The sequence below is a fragment of the Chaetomium strumarium genome (genome assembly GCF_033439665.1).
Source record: "Chaetomium strumarium strain CBS 333.67 chromosome Unknown B0T15scaffold_2, whole genome shotgun sequence".
In the NCBI taxonomy this organism is placed as follows: Eukaryota; Fungi; Ascomycota; class Sordariomycetes; order Sordariales; family Chaetomiaceae; genus Chaetomium; species Chaetomium strumarium.
Genome location: NW_026944430.1, coordinates 4,603,839 through 4,628,418, shown reverse-complemented (window position 1 = coordinate 4,628,418; position 24,580 = coordinate 4,603,839). Strand labels below are relative to the sequence as shown.

Sequence of the window (24,580 nt, the reverse complement as noted above, 5' to 3'; positions counted from 1 at the left end):
GAAGATATGCAGACCGCTCTCAAGGAGTCGGGTTTTCTGTGAGCTTGCGGCATTTGCATGATACCCACTTTAACGACAGGTCCGAACAAACCATCGACGACGAACCATAATCGATGATCACCTCACATCGAGAGCATGAGGCGTCTCGAAGGCGTTACGGGATGATGACCACAACATGCGGGACTCCGAGATGGAGCCATGCTCGCGCCTGCAGGTGGCGGCGGGACATTGGGGCTACATTTACCCATTAGGAGGGAGCAAACTCCTTTCGCAGAATTCGCAGATTCTAGATATGGGCATTGTAGATAAAGCCTGCCAGTGCCAGGGCCCAGCGAGGCCAAATTCAGAATCGTATCATTTTCAACTGGGTGTTGGGAACACGCAGACGCAGATATCGAGGCTTCGATATAAAGCGGCCTTGATGCGCTTTCGCCCAGCCGTTCCTCCTTTTTCCACCAAGGCCACCATCAGACCGTTCATCGCGCCCACTTATCGCCCGAGACACACCATGTGGTTGAGTAAGGGTTGCAGGGAAGACGCGGGTTGGTGTTGCAAAGTGGTGCTCCTGACGGCAGTCGCAGGTAACGCCCGTGGGCTTTTGACAGCGTCTCATTCGTTTATTATGATGACAGCTGGGAACGCTTGCGAGCAGTGCGCTGAGTTTCGCAAGAGAGAACTTGTGCCGGAAGACCCCAGCATTGCCGATCGTCCCACCTCCCGAAACCGGATTACGTTACGAGCGGAACCCGACCAAGCATGCTTGTAACATGGAAACCAGAAACCAGATCAGCTGCTTGGAAGCCATTGCCGAATCTATACCGTCAGCACGTCACGATTTCGGACTCTTCGATTCGTCGCAGTTTCCCGGTTTCCGTCCGCTTCAAATCGATCTTTAGAATCCTCGGATCATAGCCCAGCAATCTCGCCAAGACACGTACATACCGTCGAGCCAGCTGTATGCCATCACCCCACGTCGCGGCTTTGTTGTTCACTCCATTGGAACGACTATTACACAACACAGCCAAGCTGCGCTTCCCCGCCGTTCTTGGTTTCCATTCAACAACTCAGCAACTCCCTCCTCTCCAGATTGTCGCTACCAATTCGCGATCATCAACGTCGCAGATTTCATTCGGCAACCCGTGCTCTCGATACTGCCCAGCTTGGCGCGCCCGGATCACTCGACTTCTGATCCCCAGTGTCTAATCGGCTGCGCTTACCGCTTCCCAACGTCACCGCTACTCTCGGCCGTTGAGAACATCTTGACAGCGCACGCCGCGACTGCAGGGCGATATTGAGACAGCTCCATTTGCCGAGCGCTTGCATTCTGAGTTGTAGGCAAGATGAAGGTATCCTTGGGCTTCCCAGCGAACCCCCCGGAGAACCGGTTGGCTTAACAACTGCAACAGTACCTATCACTCCCGTCATTTGACGTGGTGACAAGCGCGCTCAATTTCGATACGCCTGATTGCCATGTGACGGGCAGCTGCGATCTCTACACAACCAAGGCTGCGGGATCCGACAAGAAGCTTTACAAGAACATCCAGCAATCGCTGGAGTCGCAACATGCGGCGCTCCTCAAATTGGGCAAATCCCTCTCACCGCCGCAGCGCGAGTCCATGGCGGCCAGCCTGAACCTGAGCCGCTCGTCACCATTCGGGTCGTTGGATCAAATGTCGAACCGGCGCACTTTTGCGTACCTGATCGCGACGCTAAACGCGTCTCACCCGGACTACGACTTCTCCCACGTCCTCCGACCGGCGGACTTCAAGCGAGAGCGCTCGCTAAGTCGCGTGATGACGCAGATTGACAGCACACTCAGCAGCGTCCGCCCAAACTCGACCCTCCTCGACGTCGCCGTACCGCGCGGTTCGCCAGCCAAAGCCACCGACTTCAATACCGGGGTCTCAACGGCGCCCGCGTGGGGCCCGCAGATGTGGGCCATGATTGATAAGGAGATGGTGCTCAAGGACTGTATCATCTTCTCGTACCAACCCGCCGACGACCCGTTCGACGAGGAGGAGGGCGCCATCTGGGCACTGCACTACTTCTTCTTCAACAAAGCGCTCAAAAGGGTATGCTACCTTTATGTGCGGGGCGTACCCGTCATGAGCCACAGTCCGCGCCTGCTACCGCATTCCGCCCTGTCGCGCAGGGCCAGAACCAGCCTGTCTGGCATTGGCGACGATGATTCAGATGATGTGGGCGCGAACAAGCGGGCGCGCTACTGGCTGGGCGATAGGTTTGCCGAGCGCGTCACATCGAGCGACGACGACATGGACGACGGATTAGTATGGAACAGGGATGCCGATGGCGATGTGAGTTACCAGTACGACGACGACGACGACGAGGACTATTCCGATGAATTTGGCCAAGAGGACGAGGATCAAGCCGCGATGGAGATGGACGGAGACGAAGAGCCCATCGATAAGCAGCGCGGGCGAAGAGAAAGCTTCGCCCGGGGTGTCAGCGAGGATATTGCTGGGAGGATGGAAATTGACGTCTGATTCCTGTTTCTCCGCTCACGTTTGCCGCGCTCCGCTCAGTAGGAGCGGTGATGGTTCCATCCATCTCACTTCAGTTCCTGCGAGTTTCCATTGCATTCTTTTTGATCTATTTCCCTTCTCATCTGCTCGGTCTCATGGGCTTAATCTCTGCTACAATTTGTGTGTACATGTGGGATGGGGTTTATGTGTGTGGTTTTCTGGAGGCATCATGATACGGGTGCATTGGGCAAGCCCCTGGTCGGGTTCAACTCGCCGCAGCCAGGGCAAGGAGATTGGAGGCGGTTCTCAAGTTGGAATCACTCGGCGCACATGGGGGTGGCATTGTTGGTTTTCCGACGCTGAGCGCTTTTTGTTCCAGGACAATGACCGGGCCGCTGCGAATTAGGCTTCGTGGAGTGTCTTGTGACGCTGTTCTCATTTCAAGCAGGCATGATCTGTGCTATGACTCGCTTTCACAGAGCAGTTGTCGAATTAACGACCTTCAACTCTTTTCTGGGCTCTTTTATTGCTTTGTGTGGTACAGTGTTGGGTACCGCATTCCAAGTATCCAGTGCGGAGATGACCCATCATGACCTCTTTGTTTCTGAGATCATCCTTCTTAGGGGCAATCAACCAGCGCACCCAGAACGAAAGGGAATGCTGTATGGATGAGACGAGCGATTTATGGAGTACATCGGATGTTCCCTACCAGTTGATTATCTCGGACCGTATACCGTACGTCTAATAGATGTTGCCCTGGACGAGCCGAGATGCGTCAGCCTCCTGCTGCTGATGGAATTGGCAAGGAGCATTCACGACTACAAGACACCCTAACGGTGTGGGACATGGCAGGGGGCACTCCAGGGAAACTCAAAGGGGCATCGAAGAGAAGCCGAGAGGGCTATCAAGAGACCGTAGTAGTAGGTAGTAGACACGTCAACATGACAAAAACAACAAAAAAGAGACCGCGCCAAACGACAGGCCTGGCCAGCACAGGACAGGACAGCAATCGCGCAGCCCACGGTCTATCCACCCGACTTCCCCGTCTTCCCTCCATAATCCCACATCACCAACCCTTCTCTGCTTCCATGCCCTTCCTGTTGTGGATCTGCTTCCCTTTCCATACGCCCATCCCGCCGCCCCCGACGTGACACGCCATCCAGCCCGACCGAAACCCCCTAACTATCATGTAATCATGAGAGATGAACCAGGCCGGTATGGTACGGTGCGGGAAGCGGTGTGGTATAGTGTGATCATCATGCTTGTTCAATGAGAACTGGTATAAAAAGGAAAAAGAGAACGAGAGATTCTCATGTCTCCGCTTTGCGCTTCATTCATTCCGGCCAGCGCTGTCATGCATCATATCATGCCTCTTTCTTCATGTCCACATCCGCATCAGGTTTCTTCTCATTCGGCTTGTTGTCCCCGGCCACTCTCGTTTCCGCCTGCTGCGGCTGCTCCTGCTGCTGCGACGTTGACGAACCAGCATTTGCCGTGGCTGCCTTGTCGGATCCCTCGGCCTCCGAACCGCCGTCTTGCGACGTGGACTTGGACACCTGGCTGGCGAGATCCTTGTCCTCTTCCGAATTGTCAAACATCTCGGTGTCGTCCGAATCGGTGAGCACCTCGGTGCCGTCGCCGAGGAAAATGATGCGTCCCTTGTATCCGGCGATGCCAAAGCTCTTCCCCTGCTTCTGGTCCTCCACGTCGTAGCCGCTGTCGCTGTCGTCGAAGTTGTGATGTACACCAGGCCCTCGGAATTCGGCTAGAAGGACGCGCAGCAGAGGGTTAGCAACAGTGCTGAGCGAGAAGTAACCAAGCATTCCGCGAGATAGGGCGGGTGATTTGTACAAACGGACCATTCAGCAGCATGCGGGGAAGAAGCATGGGGAAGAAAGGCAGGTTTTTAGGGCTGGTGGTAGAACAAGCAGAGCTTCAAGGGGACGGCGTATCCCTACCATATTCGGGAGGCGCACAAGGGCCATCTCCATTGGCAACCCTTTTGGCTATCTCCTCATACCACTCCTCCTTTGTCCGACCCCTGAGGAAGCCAATGATGATCATGGTCATATTATCGCAGCCCACGCCGCCTGTCTCAGAGTTGGATGCCAGGCAGTTGTCCATCATGTTCTCGCAGATCTTGTCCAAATCCTGTTTCGCAGCGATTCCACGCCTGACGAACTCGATCACGGCTTGAGAAGACTGGCAGTCCCAGATACCTAAGGGGGAGAAGGCAAGTCAGCCAAGCACCTAGGACGAAAGCTCTCCTTTCATATCCGCTTACCGTCGCATGCAATAACGAGGAACTCATCATCATCGCCCATATCATGCACCACGACATCGGGGTATGCGGTTACGATTTGTTGCTCGGGGGCCAGCTCGGCGCTCTTCTTGAACTCGAAATCTCCGATAGCTCTGGACAGGGCGAGGTTCCCGTTCACACGGCCAAAGTCGACAAAGCCCCCGGCAGCTGTGATCCGTGCCTTCTCGCCTATAAGAGAGCACAGCAATTCGTTAGCAGGGTGCCGCAGTGTGTCACAGAGTTAGGACGAAAGCAATTCAGCGCACCCTCATTTTGCGGTTTGTGGTCGAATGACAGTGGTTTAGCCCGGCCCTTGACACCGAGTACGCTCCTCGAGTCGCCAGCATTCGCCTAGGGGTGAGAATTAGCCAAGGATAGTGGGGGATGAGGCACGGGCGTGGGTGCGTGAGCCCGCTGTGAGAGACCAACAATGTAGATCTTGTCCTCCGTGATCAAGCCCACGCAAGCAGTGCAGCCTGATACCTCCTCTTCGTATTTCGGGTCTGTTTACGCATATTTAAGTCAGCGGTCGTGGTGTGCGGGCCCCGGGATGAGTTGGCGGTTGGTGATGGCGGGGCGCCGCGAACACCCTGGCTCTTGTCACCCCGCCGCTGGTCTTCCGGGACGACCGGGGCTAACATACCGTTGAGAATGGCTCGGTCGGTCGCCAAAAAGCCATCCTTCAGAGCCTGCTCATAATTGCCCGTCTTGAATGTGTCCTGCTTTGCAATAATTCGGTGGATGTTGTCGCCAGCGAAGAGCGCCACGTTGCTGCCGCCATGGCCGTCATAGACGCCGAAGAAGGACACCTTTGAGGCGTGCTCTTTGGCCGCCTTTGGATCGTTCTCGAGCAGATTGAGTACCGCAGTGTGCGCATCCTCCATGCTTATGCGCCAGCCCTGCATGGCCGAGAGGCCGTAGAGCAGCCGTTCGTCTCCGCCATTTGCTGATGTCTGGTAACATGGGTGCCAGATGCGTCAGTAACCACAGAACGAACCATTAGACAAGCCAAGGTGCGGAAGAAGCTCAACCGCATCGGCGGGCACACGGCCGGCGGATGCCCAACAAGCAAAGATCTCGGCGCAAAACCGCGATTCACCGCGGAATATGAGCAGCGCGTCTCCGGCCCCGTGGCTCTCTCGCAAGGGGCAGCTGCACCGACCAACGCACCCCCTCCAGCACAATGGCGACCAATACAGCGGCAGACCCCAACACAGGCTCCAGGAAAAGGGTGCGAAAAACACATACCTTCTCGACGACGGGCTCAGAAAGTGTCTGGCCCATGTTGATGTGGTGTGGAAATCAATTTGGCAGCAACACGGCTACCTGTGGGGATTGGAGGGGTGGTTGTCAGGGAAATTGGGCAGAGGGTCGACGGTCGAGTTGAAATTTTCTCGGCAATGGTACTAGCCTCTGATGACGTTGTGATAGCTGGATTGGCCAGGACTTCAGGGAACTCTGATGTTGTGGTGCAACCCCGCCAAAAGACTCTTCTCGCCCTTCTTGTGGTGCCTTGGATTTTCCCTTTCTCCGCCGGTCCCGTGGGCGGTTCGAGTTGCGCGTGTACGGGAGGAAATTTACAACTTGGGGATGTTGGTGGTAGTGGAGCGGGGTATGGCGGGAATGGGCGGTGCCTGCGGAGGGCCGGTTTTGGTTCGTATATGTATTGGAAACTGTATGTGCATACATACAGTACATACAGTAACTACCTGACCAACCTGAGGTGCTGACAGGCAAGGCGTGCCAGCTTCTAAACACCGAGATGCACTGCGTACCCTAGGCCTTGTAGGATGTGCTGATGCTGCCACACGTGAGGCACCCGCTGATAGTCGTTGAGGATACGTGGAGAAGGGAGCTCAAGGTTACAGGTCGCCAGGGATCGGGAGGTGGAGCTTGATAACCTGGAGCTATTCACATTCACTCGTTGACAGGAGGGGCAAGGCGGTGCCCTTTATTACACAGGTGCGGTGCAGTGAGCTTTGTTGGTTTGCGGGGCATGGTACAGCCGGCGTGTACGGCGCAGCTAGTTGCCAGGCACAGGATATCTGGTGCTAGTCATTTACAGAGAGGAACACTGCGTACATTGGGACTCGGCAGCAAGGTCTGGGCTTTCTTTCGATCGAGTTGTGCACTTTTGTTTCTGGGTCTGTAACAATAAAGCCAACCTGGGAGACGATCACGCGAGAAAGCGGGATGGCTGTCACAAGCGCCCGATTCAGCTGCTGTGAAGGAGGGCCTGGACTCCTTTCATGGTTCACTTGCCAGTTCGGGCGGCACAGCACGCTTCGTTCAGAAAAGGCCGTACCCCGATCTCCTCACCTATATATAACAGATGCCTACGTACGTATTGTGTAGTTGATGCAGCGATTCAGCAACTGGAATGAAATCGAAAAGAAGAAGCAGAGGAGTTATTTTGAAGCCAGAAACCGCATGAAGTCATTCTGTCTCCGTCAGGTGGGAAACACGCTGATATCTGTTGTCTCATTTACGGTGTTTTTTGTCTGGAGGGTGGGCGGCCCACAGTACGGCAAGAATGTGGGGGCGATTTGTTAACTTACGATTTCGGCAAGCGGATAAGAGAAGTTGCTCCACTGTGTCAAGTGTCAACACGGACAAGGGGCTAAGGCACAACGGCTCACGCAACTTCCCTTTGTCACTTTTCAGGCGTCACACTGTCAGATTACAGCCTTCCCCTTTGCATAGACAGCAACAACAGTCCTGGCGCTGTCTTCTATTGTGTAAGGTACTATCCAAGAGAGAGAGACTTAAGTTAAACTCTCAACGACTAGCCAACATTGCATTAACCATGACTTGAATTCCCAAATCCCAATGGTCTCTGAACTTCTGAACCTTGACAACAGCGATTAATCCCGAGACTCATATGAACACAGCGTGATCCGACTTGCTCCCCTCTGACCGCAGCGAAAGCCCATTCGACTGACTCTTGTGCGCCAAACCCAACAATTCAGGAATTTCAACACCCTTACTACTTCCAACCGGAGCTGTTTTGGGTTTCAATGAGGCAGGGGTCGGCACAGCTAGGGACTCATCAAACCCCGTAGGAAGCTGCGGCAACCGAAGCGACGACACAAGTTCTGGTAGGCTCGTGGGCGCCGTTGCGTCGCGTCCGCCGCTGATGACAGGCGATGGTGATCCTTGAAGCGCCGTCCAGTTCTGCTGCTGCTGGGTGGTCGACCTGCTCAGAGCTAGACTCTCGACCGTCTCGTCCACCCACTCGTCTGTCGTCGGCATTGTTGACCATGTTCTTGACGTGCTAAACGGGTTGGGCATCACCAGGTCGTCGTAAAGATTTGGGCGGTCTGCGGCGATGCCTCGCTGATCGGGGAAGCTGGTCATGGAGCTCTCTTGGCCGCCGAACATGCTGGGACCTGGGGGGATTAAATTGGCGGTACTGCTTGACTCGGGCTGCTCTAGATTGAGATCTCCGGAATACCCACCCGCGGCCGTTCCGCTCCTGGCCGGTGATCGGTCGAAGGAAGCTCGACTGGGAAACTGTAGAAGCGGCAGAGACGGCAAATCATGGACCGACGCCCCGGTCCCGTTGTTTAAGCGTGGGGTCCCCGATGGCTGTCCGTTCTTCTCGGATTCGAGAGTCTCGACTGTCAACACGCTAGGCTGCTCACTTAATCTCCTCATTTCTGGCAGGAGTTTCGAAACCTGCCGTTTCGCCATGATTCCCTTGAGCCAAGGCCAGGACGCTTTTCGGGCCACTGCGGCAGGCGGATGATAGGAGAACCTCGATTCTGGTCTTGGTGGTACGCTCCCGGTGTCGGGAGCTGTCAGGGATGACCCGATGCGTGGGGTTTCCATCGCGTTTGCGGAGGATGGTGTCCTTGTGTGCGCCGAGCCTGGCGTCTGCGGGAGTCTCGGCACGTTGACTTCGACTCTGTCCCTGAATGACCTCCTACTATCACTACCGGCCGAGTCAAGACCACGCGAATCGACAATCTCCCCAAAGCTTGCCTCGGTGACAGAACTGAGCGAGCTGCTGATCTTCCCTCGGGTACCCGGCCGCGATATTCCGGGGCTCACGCTGTTGATAACAGGTGTTACTTCTGGTGCAGTAGCGCGATCCGAGAAAGGACTGCCGTTGGGCGGCAGCAGCCTGGCTGCCCCGAAACGCTGGGACGGGTCCGGGTTTGCCTTGAAGCTGCTGCGCGATTCGAAGTACTCGTTCTTTTCGATGCCCCAGACGTCATCGGCCGAGAAGCTCTTACCAAAGCGTTTCGTAAAATCAGGGAGAGCGCGTGAGACGCTGGGTTCAGCGGTTCTTGCCACAAAGGTGCCAGTGATGGGACCGGAGACGTCGCGCGTGCTGAGTGCAGGCTTCCGGCTATCCTTTCGTCGGCGGAAGTACCAGAAGAGCGCGCATGTGGCCAGGGCAAGCAGGACCAGGAGCGGCAATAGAATGGCGAGGAGGACAGGGTTGAAGCGCTCCTTTCCGGAGTCGTCTCCTCCTAAAGAGCGTTGACAATCCGTGGTCTGCGTAGGATCGGATGTTGGTGTTGATCCTTTGCCGTCGGAAGCAGCGCGTATGAGGATGCTGAACGACAGAGAGACTGCTTCTTTCGAGGATTTCGACTTGGCATTGACATTGACGTCGACAGCGGAATCCTGAACCTCTCCTGGAGCATCCCCGAACAATGTAATTGTGTGAGGGTTGAATTGGATCCAAGAATGAGATGAGTCAGTCTCAACTGAGACGTCCGTGTCCTCGGGCTTAGACAGGTACGGCCGGAGGTCGAACGAAAAGGGCTCGCCAGCGGTAATGGTAAACTCAGGAACGCTTCCCTTGAAAAGACCGGCTTTGTCGTGTGCCACCTCGACCGCAACCGTCACGTTCAGCACATTCGAGTACGTATCGCGGATTGTAACGGTGAGGTTTGTCGACTCGGCAGTCTCAGGGGGTGTTCCGCTTATATGCCAGGTGTCTTTATCGACCGAAAGCCAAGAGGGCATGTTCGAGACGGAGACAATGGTGGCAGTTTGAGCCGTCGGGGGTTTCCCGTCTATCTTGACCCTGCTTCGCAGTCCCGTGTACGAAACAGGGCTGCCAGGTGTAGCGCTCAAGACTACTCTAGTCTCGTCCGCAGTGAGTTGATGGGTTCCCACAACGATGTCGAAGCTGAGCGTTGCCCCTGCGAACCCGGGCACGTCGCCTGCAATGACACGGAAGGCAAAGTGTTGGGGTGGCTGAACGAGCGATTCCGAGGGCGGGGTCCGGCCAGTAAAGGAGAGACTGCCGGGATCGAAGGAGACCCAAGCCGGAAGGGGAGTGTTGTCAGCCATGGTGGCATAATAGGAGATTGGAGCGCCGGGGTTGTCTGAGAACGTGTCTGGGCGCAGGCGGAAGGAGAAGGCCTGGCTGGGCGAGGATATGATTGCCGACGGAGGAGAAAACGTGCCAAAGTCCGGGACTTGTTCTTCGAGGGGAATCCGGACCTTCGGGGCCGGACCCCGCGATACAACCAGCGTTGCAGGGAGAGTGGTCGACCCGGAGTCGTCGGTAGCCACGACACTCAGGGGCACGCCTATCACACGTCCCGGCGCGACATCGTCTTCTTCTGGAATTCCAAACAACCTTCGCGACTTGCTGTCGATTGAGAGCCAGTTAGGAGGGTTGGACAGGCTGTAAGTGATTGGCGAGCTCGACGAGAATGTCGACGGCGAGAACACGAAAGAGAACGGCTCTCCAATCCTGGCCACAGGAGGTACCTGCGAATTGATCGGGAAAGATATCGTGGGAGCGGCCGTAGAGAGTGCTGCAAGAAGCAGGACAACTGCCCAGGCAGGGACCGGCGATACCATAGTGACTGTGAAGGCCGTTTCACTTCTCTCCGAGCTTGATTGCTGGTGACTGCCGTGCCACCTACAGAAGTTGATACCACGCACGATGGGGAAGCGCCGTAAGGTGACAAGTCCGCCGAAGAAGGAAGAGGAGAAGAACGGAGAAAGGCATCCTCAAGGGGTGTCTAGCATTGGTATTCGCCTATATTCCATAGCTCCCCTGTCCGGGACCATCGCCTTGGTAAGGGAGCAGCATCGCGCCAGCCATCAACCGTCGTCCCTAGATTCCGTAGGGATTCCGTGCCCGTGGAAGAGGAGCGAAGGGGAGAGGACATCATAACCAAGTTGCTTGAAGAAAGCATGGCACGGGTCCATTCCAGTGGGCGAACGATTCGAATCAAGGGAGCTCATACCTCAAGAATCGCCGGTGGTGTCTCACCCGTAAGCCACCTCCATGCCTGTGAAATCCATGGTATGTATTTGTACATATGTATATCCAGATCCCGTAGGTCATGCAGGGTGATCTGTATGTATGGCTTGTATGCGGTGCGTAGATTGAAATCGGAGGCCGTCACAGACGGAACTGCAAGAAATATAAGAGGCACTCATAAGAAAGTCACAACTCATGAGTCGGCTGAATGAGTTACGATCCGGATGGTCTGGTGGCAAAGCATATCTACTATCGCTATTGATGATGTCCAAGCAACACATCTCCCATCTCACTATGACCCTATGGAGTGCGTCGCGGTGAGTACTCGGACTCAACTTTTCTTCGACCCGGGTCGGGGGTGAAAAGGTCCCCGGGAGGGCAGGCCGGGAATCAGAGAAGGGAGAGCCAGTGTCATTTCTATCGATGACTTATTCCAGGTGCATGCGTGGAAGTTTTGGCATAGATCCTAGGTCGAGTGAAAGGCAATATGATGATCTTGTCCAGCTACCTTTTCGTTACGAACGAAGAATCTCTGAAGCTGTTGTTGCAGTCTGGTTGCAGTGGTGGTGGGCAGCACCTTATGGAAGTGGCGACCGGCGACCGAGGTGCAGGACCCCGCAACACAAGATAACGAGATCGGATTCCTTGACCAGCGCGCAGGAATTTTATTGCTCTAGTTCCTCCGATCGACGATTGAACGACCGCCCTAATAACGCTTACACTCCCGTGACAATGAGCAGCAAGGAGAGATCGCCATCACCAGAATTCGATCCGCTTGCGTTCGGCGAGGACTTGGCGCCTCTCCCTGAATACAAGGCGGCCGGAACCACGGAAGTGGATTTCGCGGGCCTCCTGGGCGAACCTCTCAAACTTCATGAAGACCTGAAGTCGGGATGCGGAGGCCAACTCTGGCCTGCCGGTATGGTACTGGCCAAACATATGTTGCGGTACCACCGGGAGAGGCTGCAGAGTGCCAGAATGTCAGTAATTCCTTCTACCTTTTTTTTTTCAGGAGTTTCCTCCCGTCACTATGACGAGCGCCTTTGGGGAGAGGATACGGGCCGATTCAGTTGCTGACTGGGTTGGAATTTCCTTTGACAGACTCGAGTTAGGCGCTGGTGGCGGGGTTGTCGGACTCACTGTCGCGAGAGGCTGCGCGAGCCTTGATCATCCCCTGTACATCACTGACATGGTGGAAATGGAGTCGCTCATGCAGCACAACATCACCTTGAATGGCCTCGATGATCGAGTAAGAGCAAGAGTTCTCAACTGGTAAGTGGGGATATGTGAGCGTCCCTCGTACATACAGTTTTGTGCTACTTCTCCCCGCATCACACCTGAGCAGTGCGCTTGCCGAGTGAGGGCAGACGAAAATGGATGTGCTTCAACTCCCCAATCGGGTGGCCGTCTCTGACAACAAGCTTGTGGTGCAGGGGTCAATCACTCTCAGATGAGATTCTCGATCTCAAGCCCGACATCATTCTCGCGGCTGACTGCGTCTACTTCGAACCCGCATTTCCGCTGCTTCTGCAGACGCTGCAAGACTTGATCGCGTTAGTACCCTCTGCCACCATCTTCTTTTGTTTCAAGAAGAGGCGGCGAGCCGATATGCAGTTCCTCAAGGCTGCCAGGAAGGCATTCACCGTGACTGAAGCTGTGGATGAAGACCGGCCCGTGTTCAGCAGAGAGAACCTGTTTCTGTACACCTTCAGTCAGAAGAAATGATAGACTCAAGCACGAATGGACCTCTGGACAAGCTCGGAGCATATTCACCGCTGCGAGGAGGCATTTCATCAGTCAGCGTTCAAGACTCAACGGCCCCCACAGGGCTCTCACTGGCTCCCCTTTCGACACGTGTAGTGCCGTGGGATGCCGAGCCTGGTTCCCACCATTCGGACCGCAGCCCTACGCAGGAACAAGAAGCTGTTGTTGGAGGGGTTGAGTTGGCAAACCGGCAATTCTGGCCAAAGTGGGAGACCAGCCGAGGAAATGAAACCATTTGGTCGTCACCCAATCTGAACTTTGTCAGACGGCCCCTGGGCCTCGTATCCTCAGCCGTGACGTGCCGTACCGTGTGTTGCGTGCCGTGCCGGAAGGTTCGGACGAACGGTTGTGCTTTCTCCAAGAGCTCTGGTCCGCTTCCGTGATGGCGTCAGTGAGGGATTTGGGCGCTGAGAAGGGGAGGTTCTGGCCTCCGCAGACGCCGCCACCACCTGCAAGAAAACCGGCCTGCATCGAAGAAATTTGCATGGAAAGGCGAATGAACGAACATTGATGGTGCCCTCGGATGGGTCCCAGGCAGTGGACCAGATCGATGTGTTACGGTGTTTACCGAGCGGTCGCCGTTCTCATTGGCTGGGTTGCATTCCGCTTCGGACGGCTGTTGGCTCGTTTTCTTGGAAATGACAGGGACACGGAAGGTTTCCCCGCTGTGCCTTGCAGCGGAGCTGCAAGGAACGGCTGACCGGGTCCATTTTCTGCACAAATTTGGACGCGCCAGCGTCACTATCTGGAATATTAACAGTCTACGCCACCTCCTGCCAAGCTTGTTTGGTCATTCCTTTCGGATGAGGGATTTGCACCCTGGGTTTTGCTGGGAGACAGCGGTATCCCACTAACAGCTCCAGGCACGGCCTCGTACCCTTTCCTGGCCACAAGATACTGTCGGGGCGTTATGATGAATCACAAAAACAACGGCAAGGGGGCCCGACCTGTCTAGGCCCAACAACCCTTGCTTCTCCGGGAAGGGTTGGGAGACCTTAAATCTCACTTTCAGCTGTCTTGGATTGGTTTTACCCTGCGCTCTTTTCACATCACAACCTCCGTTCATTATTTGCTTCCACCCGCCCTTCCGACAGTCATTCCTTTCTGATTTGGCTCAGTGAGCCCGCCCTCCTTTTACAGTATCACTTCAGAGGTCGATACAAGCAGCATACCGGCGTCACAACACAATCACTTGCTGCCAACCGATCCGCCGATCACTCTTGCTTCTCATTCCTGGCCCTAAACCAGGCCCTAAACGTGCCTGTTCACAATGAAGTCAACTGTGCTCGTTGCCAGTGTGTTGGCTGCGGCCGCTGTTGCTCAGCCCCACGGTCATGGCCACAGCCACCAGCATCGCCGGAAGGATCATGGTCGTCTTCACGACAAGCGTGGGACCGTGGTGGAATGGGTGACTGAGACCGTGTACGAGACGGTCACGGCTCTTGTCGACGAGAGCACCACGGAGCTCATCATGCCAAGCACTAAGGTTACTACAACCACTAGCACGACCTCGACAAGCTCATCAAGCTCAACAAGCTCGTCTACCTCCACGAGCGCTAGCCAGAGCCCCGGCGTCTTCATTGAGCCTTCCAAGCCGAGCCCAAGTTCTGCGGCACCGACTACTAGCACCTCGCAGGCTCCCGTAGTGGTGGTGCCGCCTGTGTCTATTCCGTATGTTGTCAACGCGATTTAAAATGGCACCTTTAATGCATCTACTGACATTGCTTGTGCGTTTATTATAGCCCTGTCGTGGTGCAGCCCTCTACCTCTATTCCTGCACCGCCCCCAGCTCCCACCCCGTCTTCGAGCAGCCCGCCTCCCGCCGAGACCGGCGGTAGCGGAGGCGACTCTGGCAGCGGCGGGGCGACTTACAAGGGCGACATGACCTACTTCAAGCTGGGTCTCGGCTCGTGCGGCTTCCACGACGAGGACAACGATCACAAGGAGAACATCGTCGCCGTCGCGGCATCGTTGATGGGCGCTCAATCCAACGGCAACCCCATGTGCGGCAAGACCATCACCATCAAGGCCAACGGCAGGACAACCACAGCGAAGGTCCACGACAAGTGCCCGGTCTGCGCCGTTGGAGACATTGATGCCTCCGAGAAGCTGTTCCTGGAGCTCTATGACTCGCTCGATGGCGGCCGTCAGCCGGTCGAGTGGTGGTTCAACTAAGGGGGTTTTTCCCCCTTGGCATGGACTTGTTGGCGGAGGATACGCCGGCGTCGAGGAGAACAGCGACAAGCCAGCCGCTGTTTTGCCATGATTCAACCAACCCGGGCCCCTGGCCTTACGATTGTGATGTCGATCTCACTTTCTTGTTGCCCGTCACCGAAACATTGGGCGGGATATATATACCCTTCTTTGAGAGCACAACATTTTGGAAAACTACAGGCGGCCTCGTGTCTGACGACGCTCCAGGCTTGGAGTATGGGAAAAAAGAAGGGAACAGGGCGCTATAGAATGAGCGCACATGATAGACCTTATTTCTTGTATATACTTAGAGGCACAACCGGGCTTTTCGGAATTGACATCGAACTCGATGGTCCAATGCATGGTTTTTGGGCGGCGCCGTGAGTGTTCTATCCACTACCTTGACTCCTTGCAGAGACAATCTGCTCTAGGTTATTTATTCTGATCATCCCCGCCTCACAGTATGGAATAGACAACAGCACGTTGTGCGAACTGCAGTTGACTCAGACCCCCTGCTGGAGCTACCGTTCCATTATTGCCGCGCGGCCTTCGCTCATTGGGGAGGAGTAGTGAGGAAAATACGACTAATTTCACAGAGCAGGCACCATGCAGTCGTGTGTCTTGGACATCACTAAGACCCCGTATCGGCCGTGTATCACATTAAAGAACGACTCCATTGAGCAGCGCCGTCAAAAACACCACTAGAAGGTACTGTTACTGTACCTATGTACAACTACAAATACACTCACCTCCAGCCCTCCGCAGGGTTTACTACTACTAGTATTGTAAATGTGCGTATGCGTTCTATGTACCGTAGCTACCTACCTTCGCAGATTGAGACCTCCCCGTTGCACTTACACGTGTACTTCATCACCGGTTGAGACTCAGCAACCCCTCGATATACCTCCTCGTATCCACGCCGATCCCCTGCGCCAGCCTGCTCGCCCCATCAGCCCACCCGCCAGTACCACCAGCAGCAGCAGCACCACCACCACTTCCACCAATATACGAGGTGCTCACGCCCCTGACACCACCACCGCCGGCGTGATCGCTTGCCCTGCGAACAAGGAATATCTCTTTCGCACCAGCACCAACACCACCTTCCTTCTCGGAATCACCACCAGACCCAGACCCAGCAACCCCAGATGATCCCGACCGGGATGTGGAGGTGGAGGTGGCGGTGCCCTCGGGCTCAGCCGCTGCCCGTAGCACATCATCACCAACACGATCATCATCACCATCGCCATCATTTGGCCCTTCGCCGCTCCTACTGCGATTCCAAACGACCCACCACCCGCGGCTGGTCTTGCACGTCCGCTCCGCCACGGACAGGTCCCGGCGCGTGCCCGCGTACATGTTCAGGATCTGGTTGTGCGTGCTGAGCGCTTCGGCGCGTGTCCAAGGGGGAGGAGGCGGCGGGGGGCGGGAGATTGGTGGTGGTGCAAGGGGTAAGTCCGCCGGGTCGGGGATGTTGGGGATTGTGGAGTGGATGGCTAGTGTGTGCGGGTCGAAGACTAGGTCGTAGATCTCGTCGCTTTGCGCGGTTCCTCCTCCTCCTCCTCCTCCGCCGGGAATGGGCTTTTCCGGTCGGTAGGCGGTGGATGTGAGGAGCGGTTTGTGGAGACGGGAAAGCTGCACATCGAGGGACTGGGAGAGCTCGCTCCATGGTTGTGAGATGGTGGGTTGGAAGAGGAGGATGTAGATGAAGGGTCTGTGGATGTAGATGACGGGGCAGAGTTCGGCTGTGTTTGGTTTCTTGCGGTCTCGGTTGCCGGCGTCTGTAGCAGCTGTCCCGGGAGTATCTGATCCAGGCTGTGGAGACTGATCGACTCCGGCTTCGAGCTCGACCGAGACCGTTGGTTGCGTCGCCGTGTTTGTCTGGCTTGGTGTGTCTTGCTGCTCCGGTGCGTGGTTCTGTTCGGCCAGCCCCATGAGAAAGCGCCCTGTATTGCGGTCCTGTTTTGCAGACCGCCGTGAGGTATTGTTTCCTTCAGCAGCGTCAGTGGGCTTTGCCGATCCATCCTCCGTGTCTGAGTTCGTCGCGGCGCCGGACATGCCCAGGGACCAGTAGGTGCCGTAACCCAGCTTGAGGTAGCTGAGCATTTTGTCCATCCCGCCGCCTGCTTCCCCGTTCTCTGCTGTAGCATCTCCGGGAGTGGCAGGACCCGGCTGGGCGTCTCCCAACGTTGGCGGCCCGGGCGATTTGGATTTCCCTCTCGTCTGCCCAGCATTGTCATCCGTGGTGGGGGGCGTCTGATCAGCACCCATCGTCTTCTTGCCCTCCGCCCTCCGCCTCTTCGCCCGCGATCCACTCCCCGCGGCGCCATTAGCCACACCATACGCATTCTCACCCCACGTATAGATATCCTCCATCCAACAGGTGACTGCACGAAGGGACCGCCTCGAGAGCGCCCCAACGCCCAAGAACACGGCACCATCCTCCGCGCCAACCTCCTCCCCCACACCAAGCCACCGCTCAACAACGCTAACTTCCTCCTCCTCCTCCCCTTTCCTCTCTTCCTGCTTCCCACCTCTCCTCCCCACCTTACCATGTCCAACCCCAGGCCCAGCCAGCTTCTTGACCACTGGAGACCACCACCCAAACCGACCAACCACCAAGTCCACCAACCCCTCCACGCTGCCCACAAGCCCCTCCAGAACCTCGCGTTCCCCGCTGCCGCGTTCCTCTTCCCCGACACCGATCCCCAGCTCGCCGCTCGCCGCAATCTTGATGCCGCCCATGACGGCGCAGGCAGGGTTGCCGCCGTGCAGAAGCACGTTCCACGTTGGCAGGAACCGGTCCCAGTACCGCGCCAGCAGCGCGGTGAACTGGGAGCGCGAAGAAGAAGAAGAAGAAGGGCCGGTGGCATAGAGCGCTGCGAGGGAGGGGTGGCCGTGGTGGAGCAGGAATAGCGTATGCGCGCGGAGGAGGTCCTGCAGGAGTAGGAGGGGCGGTTTGAGCTCGCGGGAGGAGTACTCGAACTTCTGTTGTTGTTGGGAGGAGGAGGGCGGGGTTTCTTTGGGAGGAGGTGAAGAAGGACCGGGGCCTAGGGGATTTACTGCGGCTGTCTTGCTTGTCGGTAGCGGGAGACGGGTCAGGTCGATGGACTGTGTCCGGTGTGGATATATATTAGTTCGGATTCATCGTGTGAGGAAAAGCAGAGAGTGTGTGAGCGGCTTTTCTCTTTTTCTTTTTTCTTTTCTTTTTTTTTTTATTTATAAAGAAAAAGTAAAGAGACAACACCTACGGCGAGAATCCACCACCCCGGCTCCAGCTCATGCAGCACCACGCGGCTGCGCTCCGTGTCGATGGCGTCGACGGGCTGGCCGCCGGAAAAGCTCCTGGCAAACTCGACCATTCCCTGGGCAAGGCCAATCTGCCGGAGCCGCTCGTTGCGCTCCTCCTTGGAGACGCTCTCTATCGGACGGCCGTCGCCGGCGGTACTGGCACGCTGGCGCCGCCGCCTTGGGCTTGACTGGGTACTGGCCGAGCCATAGTAGACGATCTGGTCGTCGATCGTCTCGTCTGTCGTGCCCAGGCCGGGACTGTAGATGGCTAGGAAGCCGAGCTGGGCGGGCACGATGCCCGATGCCCGTGGCGGATGGGTCATGTCGCGTGTTGGGGTGTAATAAATGACGTTGCTCGGATTCGCTTGATCGTGCCTTGATTCCTTCTAACTTCTCAAGTGCTGTGTCCCCGGGCTGCGCCCGAGCCGGCTATGTTTCATAGCTGTACCTGGCTGGAACAGGGACAACTATAATGTATGCGCTTTATTTCGTGAAGGTACAGTAATGCGATCACTGCGTACTGTCATGGCGCTTTTGAAGAACCATTCAAACTCACAACTCACAAAGACGGTCGGTCAGTCAATTCCCCGCTTTTTCAACGGCACTAACACAGCAGTTACAGATCACACCGAGTTGGCATTTCTCAAGACGTAGATAAGGTATCCTCAACACTTTGCAAATGTCATATATAATGTTACATCCATAGAATGCCTTACATACCCAAGGTAGGCAATACCTAGCTTATGCTATGCTGGTCATACTTCAGAAGAGCATATGGATGGCGCTCTACAAGAGGCAGTGGTACGGGCTGTGGATCGACCGAGCCCGGCTCCAGCGCCATCACGCCTTCCTTCCCTTGCTGCGCCATTGCGTGCACCCGGTAATCACGTTCCAGGGCCTTCTCCAAGAACTCGCCGAGGCGGATGGCCGGCTTCATTTTGCGACCTCTCTCCGACCCCCAGTTGTAGACAAGCCTGTGTTTCATTCTGGCAGGCAGGTGCCAGAAAACATTGCCACGGCCCTCGTCCACGTCGGTGCTCCGGCGTGGTTGCGCTGCTGGGGGCCCTGTGAAGACAACTCTTGTTTTCGGAAGGCCCTCAGCTCGGGCCTTATCGTTGATGTAGTCGCACAGCGCGAGATATTCCACAAATTGCTGTCTGGTGAGGTTGCATCCGTTAGGGGGCTCCCACAGGCTGCCTATTCGGCTCGTAAGCTTCGGGGAACCATGCCCTTCTAGCCAATCGAGAATGCGCTGTCGCACGGCGTAAGGCGCCATATCTGTCAAGAGAGCGTACCGCCAGATGGCAGTGGCCACGTAGGGCTTCTTCGTCTTCCAAGCAGTCGTAAACAAATGCTCGAGCGCTTCTCCGTTGACTACGTATCGGCGATGCTCTTCAAACATGCGAAGGTATTTGATGGCCTGCTCGATCTTGCTTTGCAACTTGCAGTGTCTCCAAAGGATGCTCAAGGAGTCGCTGTTTGGCTTGGGGGACTCGCACGCGAACATATGTTCTAGAAGCCGACTTGCTTCCTCGAATTTACCATAACGCCCGAGAACGTCAAGGTACATGTTGGCAGCGCGCGTGGTCAGCCGCCACTCTGGGCCGTACAGCGCACGCTGTGCGCCAAGGAAGACCTCCAAGTTCTGCCCCAACTGTATCGCGCGGTGCATATCGTGGTCGGCCATCTCAGTCGATATCTCGATCGCTGACGCAACGTTGGCGAAATGGTTTTTGGTGTCCATCGCATGGACGATGTATCGCCTGACGTCCTCGGCCTCGACCAGGCGGAAAAAGAGGAGCCATGTGCGTAGGTTTGGCCGGTGTCCGTCCGAGATCATCTGGCGTAGTATCGTTTTGAACGCGGGCAAGTTCCGCGACTTGACTGGCGCCTCGGCTAGGATGTTGAAGACGTCCGCGTCTATGCGCAGACCCAGACTGCGGGCGCGGTCAACGAGCGCCCGAGCCTCATTGACGAAAGACTCGCCAGCCCGTACCAGATAGGTTAGGGCATCTTTGAACGCCGGGATGGTCGCAGCGGTTGAGGCGACTGGGTCATTGAAGACGGAAAGCAGTTGCTTCACGACCGCCGTCTGGTGCGTTTCCCATCCCTGACCGGCAAAGCGGGTGTACAGCTCCTTAGCAAGACTTGGGCTCAGCTCACCCAGGGTCAGGCGACAAACATGTTGGTAGAATGTCTGGAATGTCCATTGATCCGGTCGTGGGATCTGATCTGCCCTCTGGGTGAGCTTGTAGGGGTGTATTGGCTTCGGTGTTACGTGATAGTGGACGGCCTTCCCGCGCAGAGGCAGCTTGGAGCCGTCGGGCACTTTCATGACAGTGGCGCCCTTGGTAACCTTCAGAATGTCATCAACCGCGGCAGCCATAGCCGCTGGCTGACCACTGAGTGTGATGTAAGGGTCTGAGTCCTCTCGCTCGCTCTCGCTCCTCACTTCGCCTTCGTCCTCGCCTTTGGCCTCGGTTTTGCTCTCCTTCCCGGCTTCGGCCGCGTCGGCAGATGGCTCATACAGCGCTATCTTACAATGTGTTCTGGATTTGATGTTCCACAGATTGTTCTCGCGATCCGTCCAGAGGAGATCAACCGAATCCTTCGGAATGATGACTTTTAATGCATCCCGAGGCTCTTCGTGAGTGGGACTATGATCGACCAAGATTTGGAGGACTTCCCGCCAGTCGCCGGACTGGGCCAGGAACTTTTGCAGTCGGGCTTGTTGCCCGCGGGCGCGGTGATGTCTCCGCTGGTCCTCGCGGGCTTCGGTTTTGTGCGGATAGGGGAAGGCGGGTCTGATGACGACCGATCCCTCGGTGTTGTGCGGCAAGACGGGGACATTGGTTAGGCGGTCTATGAGCGAGGACGACGAATTCGAGGTGGCAGCCCTTATGGGGGGCCTACGAGAAGGCTTTGCCGCATTGGAAGAGACGCCATCCTGCCCAGCCGAGTGCGTGAATGGCTCTGTGGTGGCCTTCTTAGTCGTTGACTGGGCTCGATAGAAGTTGCGATACCCCGGGTTTCGTTGACGATGTGTCGCGGTGAGCCAAGACCGATAGGCGCAATTGCAGGCGGCGCATGACCTCCTAGAAAGCACGGAATTGGAGGTCATTTATGCTGTGCGAGCATGGCTTCGGACTTGTCTGTAAAGGGTCGCCGTACCTCACGGTTTCCGTGATCCACTCTGTGTCTGATCGCTCTTTGCTCTAGGCTGGGTTTTTTTGGTGTTGCGGAGGCCCTTCCCAGACGTGCCAGAATGGCCAGTCCCCACCTGGATCCATCCTTCCCTCAGTGGGTGCATGCCAAGACTATGAGCATTCCGTACATGATACGGAGTACAGTACTCCGTACTAGTACGTAATGCAGTGTATAGCACAGAGTAAATGATTAACTGTATCATTGCAACTTAACAATATCCCATGCTTTCATACCTCCATTCATAACCTCATTGATCGGGAAATTACCTTAGGTATTACCAATAAGTATGCTGTACTGTAGGTATACTTTCGCGCCTCCACAGTTTCTATGGAATACCTTCCTCTTCATTGTCTCAAGGAGCCGGGGGAGCTGACGGTCCGGACTTGTCCACCCCCCGCCAAGTGGGATCCCAACCCTGCTTGTGGTCCACTGCTCCTTTGGATTCTCCCTCCTCGGCCATGCTCTTCACATCGCTCCAGTACTCCAGCCTTCTCACCTCTTCGTCTGCGTGCTTGACAGCGGCGGCGAGGTTTTCCACTCTTCGATCTGCCTTCGCATCTGAACCGTTCCCGTTCTTCCGTTCCGCGGCGGTCTTGTCGTAAACCTCGGTCAACCTGCTGAGAAGGATCCGACGTGATGCCTGAAAGACGAAGAGGGACATAATCTCGTGCATGATCTGCTGCAGGCCTTCCAACTCTTCTTGCGCATTGTCGAGGTAGTTATCGACGGCTTCGATTTTCTCCCTGTCGATCCGGGACCCCCGAAGGATGCGCAGGAGCTGATCGCCATTCTCGATGGCCGGTTTTCCTCCTGCGCCTTCCATGTTGGCCGTGCTGGTACTTAACCTGCTGCTACTGGCCCTGCTCGGACTGTGGTCCCGGGCGAGCTCGGAGGACGGCCGGATTGTGAAATATTCGGGATTGAGCATGTGCGGGTCTTTCGCCAGGTCGCTTGGATCCTTCTTCACCCGTTTCCTGACCCACGCTCGCCGGCGCACGAACGAGTTCCACCACCGCGCCCTATGCCAGGAGAACTTCCTGGAGAAGGCAAACGAGTACTCCCAGCCGTCCTCGTCCACGCCGTCGTCATGATTGATGCGCCATTCGGGCCAAGCCCATTCCCAGGTAGGGTCGGGTACCTGCGCGGTGTGAATGTTGGTCGGACTGGGCTTGTGCGCATAGTTCGTCCACGGCGGCGGGTCGAGGTTGCCGAGCGCTTTCGAAGAGAAGAGCGGTATGCCGCAGAGAAAGCCCCCTCGTTGGTTCTCATACAGGATATCGATCGCTGACTCGACCGATTTTGGCCTGCCGGGGTCTTTCGAAATCTGAGTGCCTGGCCTGGCACGGCTGATCTCTACCTGCGGTGTAGGCTCTGGAACGCTGTCAGCACTGCTTTCCGAGCCTTCCGCAGTAGACACTCCACACTCACGCTCAATCTGAACGCAGGGTTGCCCGGTCTCTTCCTGCCTTCCATCTCCCCCAACAGATCCAGGGGCCTCATGCACGGCTTCGGGGCCTGTGCTGGAAGCCGAGGTGCCGTGCTGGGAAGAAGATGCGCCCGGTAAAGACGGCCTGAGAGGACTGACTTCGTCGTCGCGGTTGACGAGATCTATCTCGTGGTCAAAGTCGCTGTCCTTGGGAGGCGGTACGCGTCGCGAGGAACGATGGGCTCGGATCTTGGGCATGGCTCCTCATGCCATCACGCGGATTGCCGTACTTCCCATGCAGTCAACGCATTGGCGAATATAAACAACGAAGGATTCGCGTGCGGCCAGCCGTCTTGATAGCAAGGACTCAGACAGTCGGACGTTAGGACTGCCTCGATGGAGACGGGGCCCCCTGGATGAATTGAAGCGGTTGCTGTCGGGAGCGGCTGCCCTGCTTCCTAACCCGCAGCAGTGTCTAGGGTTAAGAGAGCTTGAAAGACGGCGCTGAAGTTTGCTGGTGCTTGCACTACAGCTCGGAGCGCATGATGTAATTTCTGGCTCGTGAAAGTGCCCCCGGTGATTACCCCGTGTGACGGTGGTAATAAATTTGGGAAGCCTCCAGGAAGAACGACTGGAATGCGGGCCTGGCCAGCCCTGCCGTCGCGGTTCCAGGTTCCCACTTAACCAAGCGCTGTGGGGCCGCTGCAAGAGGACATCTTGGTCCCCACTCCTACGTCATAGATGGCCGGCTCAAATGAGAGAGCTTCAAGCAAAACAGGCAAAGAGAGTAGGAATGGAGAACAAAAGCTGGGGCACGAATAGAACGCATCAGGGAAAGTATTGTCACCTGCCGTAGTGTAGGACCGACGAGAATTAAAATCGTGTGATCCCTCGTTCTCTCACGACGTTCTCCCCATTCACCCAACCGTATCAGTGCAATTCGAGATCCTTTTTACATACCCCTCCATCCATCGACCCCTTGAGATCTCACAGAAGACGACTACCTCAGTACACACAGCTTCGACAGGCCACCCAGCCTCGAGAATCGCCCACCAATCAATCTTTTAGACTCATCAAACTCAGAAAATGTCCAAGTCAAGAGCACCTCTTGCTATCGGCCTCGCGGCCGCGGGCGGCATTGGCTACTACATGTACTCGGCCGGCGGTTCGCCTCGGGCTGCCGAGAAGAAGTTTGAAGGTGAGCATAAGCAAACCCGTTCCATCTCCGCGGTTTTTTTTATCACTCAGCTCACAATATCCGTCTCTTCTACAGGCGATGCGCACCACGTCGCGGCCAAGGTCAAGGGTGAGATGCCGCATCGCTCGACAGACGTCGAAGGCGAGGGCCGGCGCGTTGGGCAGGAAGTCGGCGCCAAGGTGGACAGCGCCGTAAGTTTAGTCAATCTGCTTCTCTCTGACTACCCCTCATCCTGTGTGTTGTGGTTCCAAGACCATGACCAACTGATGCTGACTCGCTGATGGGACAGGTCGCTGCGGTGAATAGGGATCTCTCAAAGGCAAAGAGCGAGACGGAAGCTTACGCAAAGGACACCAAGGCCGAGGCGCTCAAGAAGATTGATCAATTCGACCGCACGGTTGAGGAGAAAGCCGCCAAGAGCAAGAGCTATCTGTCGTCGTGGTTTGGCGGCAAATAAACTGCTGTATGCATGTAGCGGGAA

General features: G+C 56.2%; 9 protein-coding genes across 9 annotated transcripts; 4 read left to right on the top strand and 5 right to left on the bottom strand.

Annotated features, from left to right (window-relative positions):
• The first annotated feature begins 977 nt into the window (after positions 1 to 977).
• Positions 978 to 2,685, top strand: B0T15DRAFT_132904 (Maf1 regulator-domain-containing protein). The gene is made up of 2 exons (XM_062861766.1): positions 978 to 1,346; positions 1,407 to 2,685. Exons 1-2 carry the CDS (start codon positions 1,341 to 1,343, stop codon positions 2,502 to 2,504), a joined length of 1,104 nt encoding a protein of 367 aa, XP_062724954.1. The 5' UTR covers positions 978 to 1,340; the 3' UTR covers positions 2,505 to 2,685.
• A 1,055-nt stretch (positions 2,686 to 3,740) lies between these two features.
• B0T15DRAFT_132492 (phosphatase 2C-domain-containing protein) lies at positions 3,741 to 5,937 on the bottom strand. The gene is made up of 6 exons (XM_062861763.1): positions 5,429 to 5,937; positions 5,215 to 5,288; positions 5,052 to 5,136; positions 4,768 to 4,974; positions 4,442 to 4,702; positions 3,741 to 4,248 (listed from the first exon to the last, which is right to left on the bottom strand). Exons 1-6 carry the CDS (start codon positions 5,688 to 5,690, stop codon positions 3,848 to 3,850), a joined length of 1,290 nt encoding a protein of 429 aa, XP_062724953.1. The 5' UTR covers positions 5,691 to 5,937; the 3' UTR covers positions 3,741 to 3,847.
• Positions 5,938 to 7,662: 1,725 nt separating this feature from the next.
• Positions 7,663 to 10,614, bottom strand: B0T15DRAFT_509560 (uncharacterized protein; the record flags this gene model as incomplete). The annotated part of the gene is made up of 1 exon (XM_062867798.1): positions 7,663 to 10,614. One exon carries the CDS (start codon positions 10,612 to 10,614, stop codon positions 7,663 to 7,665), a length of 2,952 nt encoding a protein of 983 aa, XP_062724952.1.
• A 1,141-nt stretch (positions 10,615 to 11,755) lies between these two features.
• B0T15DRAFT_392350 (putative methyltransferase-domain-containing protein) lies at positions 11,756 to 12,748 on the top strand (the record flags this gene model as incomplete). The annotated part of the gene is made up of 3 exons (XM_062864629.1): positions 11,756 to 12,003; positions 12,125 to 12,295; positions 12,457 to 12,748. 3 exons carry the CDS (start codon positions 11,756 to 11,758, stop codon positions 12,746 to 12,748), a joined length of 711 nt encoding a protein of 236 aa, XP_062724951.1.
• A 1,207-nt stretch (positions 12,749 to 13,955) lies between these two features.
• B0T15DRAFT_132066 (uncharacterized protein) lies at positions 13,956 to 15,098 on the top strand. Its single transcript, XM_062861757.1, has 2 exons — positions 13,956 to 14,458; positions 14,530 to 15,098. The coding sequence occupies exons 1-2, from the start codon at positions 14,058 to 14,060 to the stop codon at positions 14,960 to 14,962; spliced, it is 834 nt and encodes a 277-aa protein (XP_062724950.1). The 5' UTR covers positions 13,956 to 14,057; the 3' UTR covers positions 14,963 to 15,098.
• A 410-nt stretch (positions 15,099 to 15,508) lies between these two features.
• On the bottom strand, positions 15,509 to 18,681 carry B0T15DRAFT_132061 (uncharacterized protein). Its single transcript, XM_062861756.1, has 2 exons — positions 18,229 to 18,681; positions 15,509 to 18,088 (listed from the first exon to the last, which is right to left on the bottom strand). The coding sequence occupies exons 1-2, from the start codon at positions 18,589 to 18,591 to the stop codon at positions 15,851 to 15,853; spliced, it is 2,601 nt and encodes an 866-aa protein (XP_062724949.1). The 5' UTR covers positions 18,592 to 18,681; the 3' UTR covers positions 15,509 to 15,850.
• A 206-nt stretch (positions 18,682 to 18,887) lies between these two features.
• On the bottom strand, positions 18,888 to 21,520 carry B0T15DRAFT_526393 (uncharacterized protein). The gene has a single exon (XM_062868907.1). It carries the CDS (start codon positions 21,387 to 21,389, stop codon positions 19,005 to 19,007), a length of 2,385 nt encoding a protein of 794 aa, XP_062724948.1. The 5' UTR covers positions 21,390 to 21,520; the 3' UTR covers positions 18,888 to 19,004.
• Positions 21,521 to 21,563: 43 nt separating this feature from the next.
• Positions 21,564 to 23,537, bottom strand: B0T15DRAFT_526391 (uncharacterized protein). Its single transcript, XM_062868906.1, has 2 exons — positions 22,904 to 23,537; positions 21,564 to 22,846 (listed from the first exon to the last, which is right to left on the bottom strand). Exons 1-2 carry the CDS (start codon positions 23,157 to 23,159, stop codon positions 21,828 to 21,830), a joined length of 1,275 nt encoding a protein of 424 aa, XP_062724947.1. The 5' UTR covers positions 23,160 to 23,537; the 3' UTR covers positions 21,564 to 21,827.
• A 450-nt stretch (positions 23,538 to 23,987) lies between these two features.
• On the top strand, positions 23,988 to 24,556 carry B0T15DRAFT_509554 (uncharacterized protein; the record flags this gene model as incomplete). The annotated part of the gene is made up of 3 exons (XM_062867797.1): positions 23,988 to 24,099; positions 24,175 to 24,290; positions 24,389 to 24,556. The coding sequence occupies 3 exons, from the start codon at positions 23,988 to 23,990 to the stop codon at positions 24,554 to 24,556; spliced, it is 396 nt and encodes a 131-aa protein (XP_062724946.1).
• Positions 24,557 to 24,580: the final 24 nt, after the last annotated feature.

Bases quoted from the DNA above. Each gene is read 5' to 3' on its own strand.
- B0T15DRAFT_132492 (XM_062861763.1), bottom strand. From the start codon at position 5,690: ATGCAGGGCTGGCGCATAAGCATGGAGGATGCGCACACTGCGGTACTC. The intron at 5,289-5,428 runs GTATGTTAGCCC...ATGCGTAAACAG, and splicing joins CGACCGAGCCATTCTCAACG to ACCCGAAATACGAAGAGGAG. The intron at 4,703-4,767 runs GTAAGCGGATAT...TCTCCCCCTTAG, and splicing joins CCTCGTTATTGCATGCGACG to GTATCTGGGACTGCCAGTCT.
- B0T15DRAFT_132066 (XM_062861757.1), top strand. From the start codon at position 14,058: ATGAAGTCAACTGTGCTCGTTGCCAGTGTGTTGGCTGCGGCCGCTGTT. The intron at 14,459-14,529 runs GTATGTTGTCAA...CGTTTATTATAG, and splicing joins GTGCCGCCTGTGTCTATTCC to CCCTGTCGTGGTGCAGCCCT.
- B0T15DRAFT_132061 (XM_062861756.1), bottom strand. From the start codon at position 18,591: ATGACCCATCCGCCACGGGCATCGGGCATCGTGCCCGCCCAGCTCGGC. The intron at 18,089-18,228 runs GTAGGTGTTGTC...CACCGGACACAG, and splicing joins CGGGGTGGTGGATTCTCGCC to TCCATCGACCTGACCCGTCT.
- B0T15DRAFT_526393 (XM_062868907.1), bottom strand. From the start codon at position 21,389: ATGACCTCCAATTCCGTGCTTTCTAGGAGGTCATGCGCCGCCTGCAAT.
- B0T15DRAFT_526391 (XM_062868906.1), bottom strand. From the start codon at position 23,159: ATGCCCAAGATCCGAGCCCATCGTTCCTCGCGACGCGTACCGCCTCCC. The intron at 22,847-22,903 runs GTGAGTGTGGAG...ACAGCGTTCCAG, and splicing joins ACCCTGCGTTCAGATTGAGC to AGCCTACACCGCAGGTAGAG.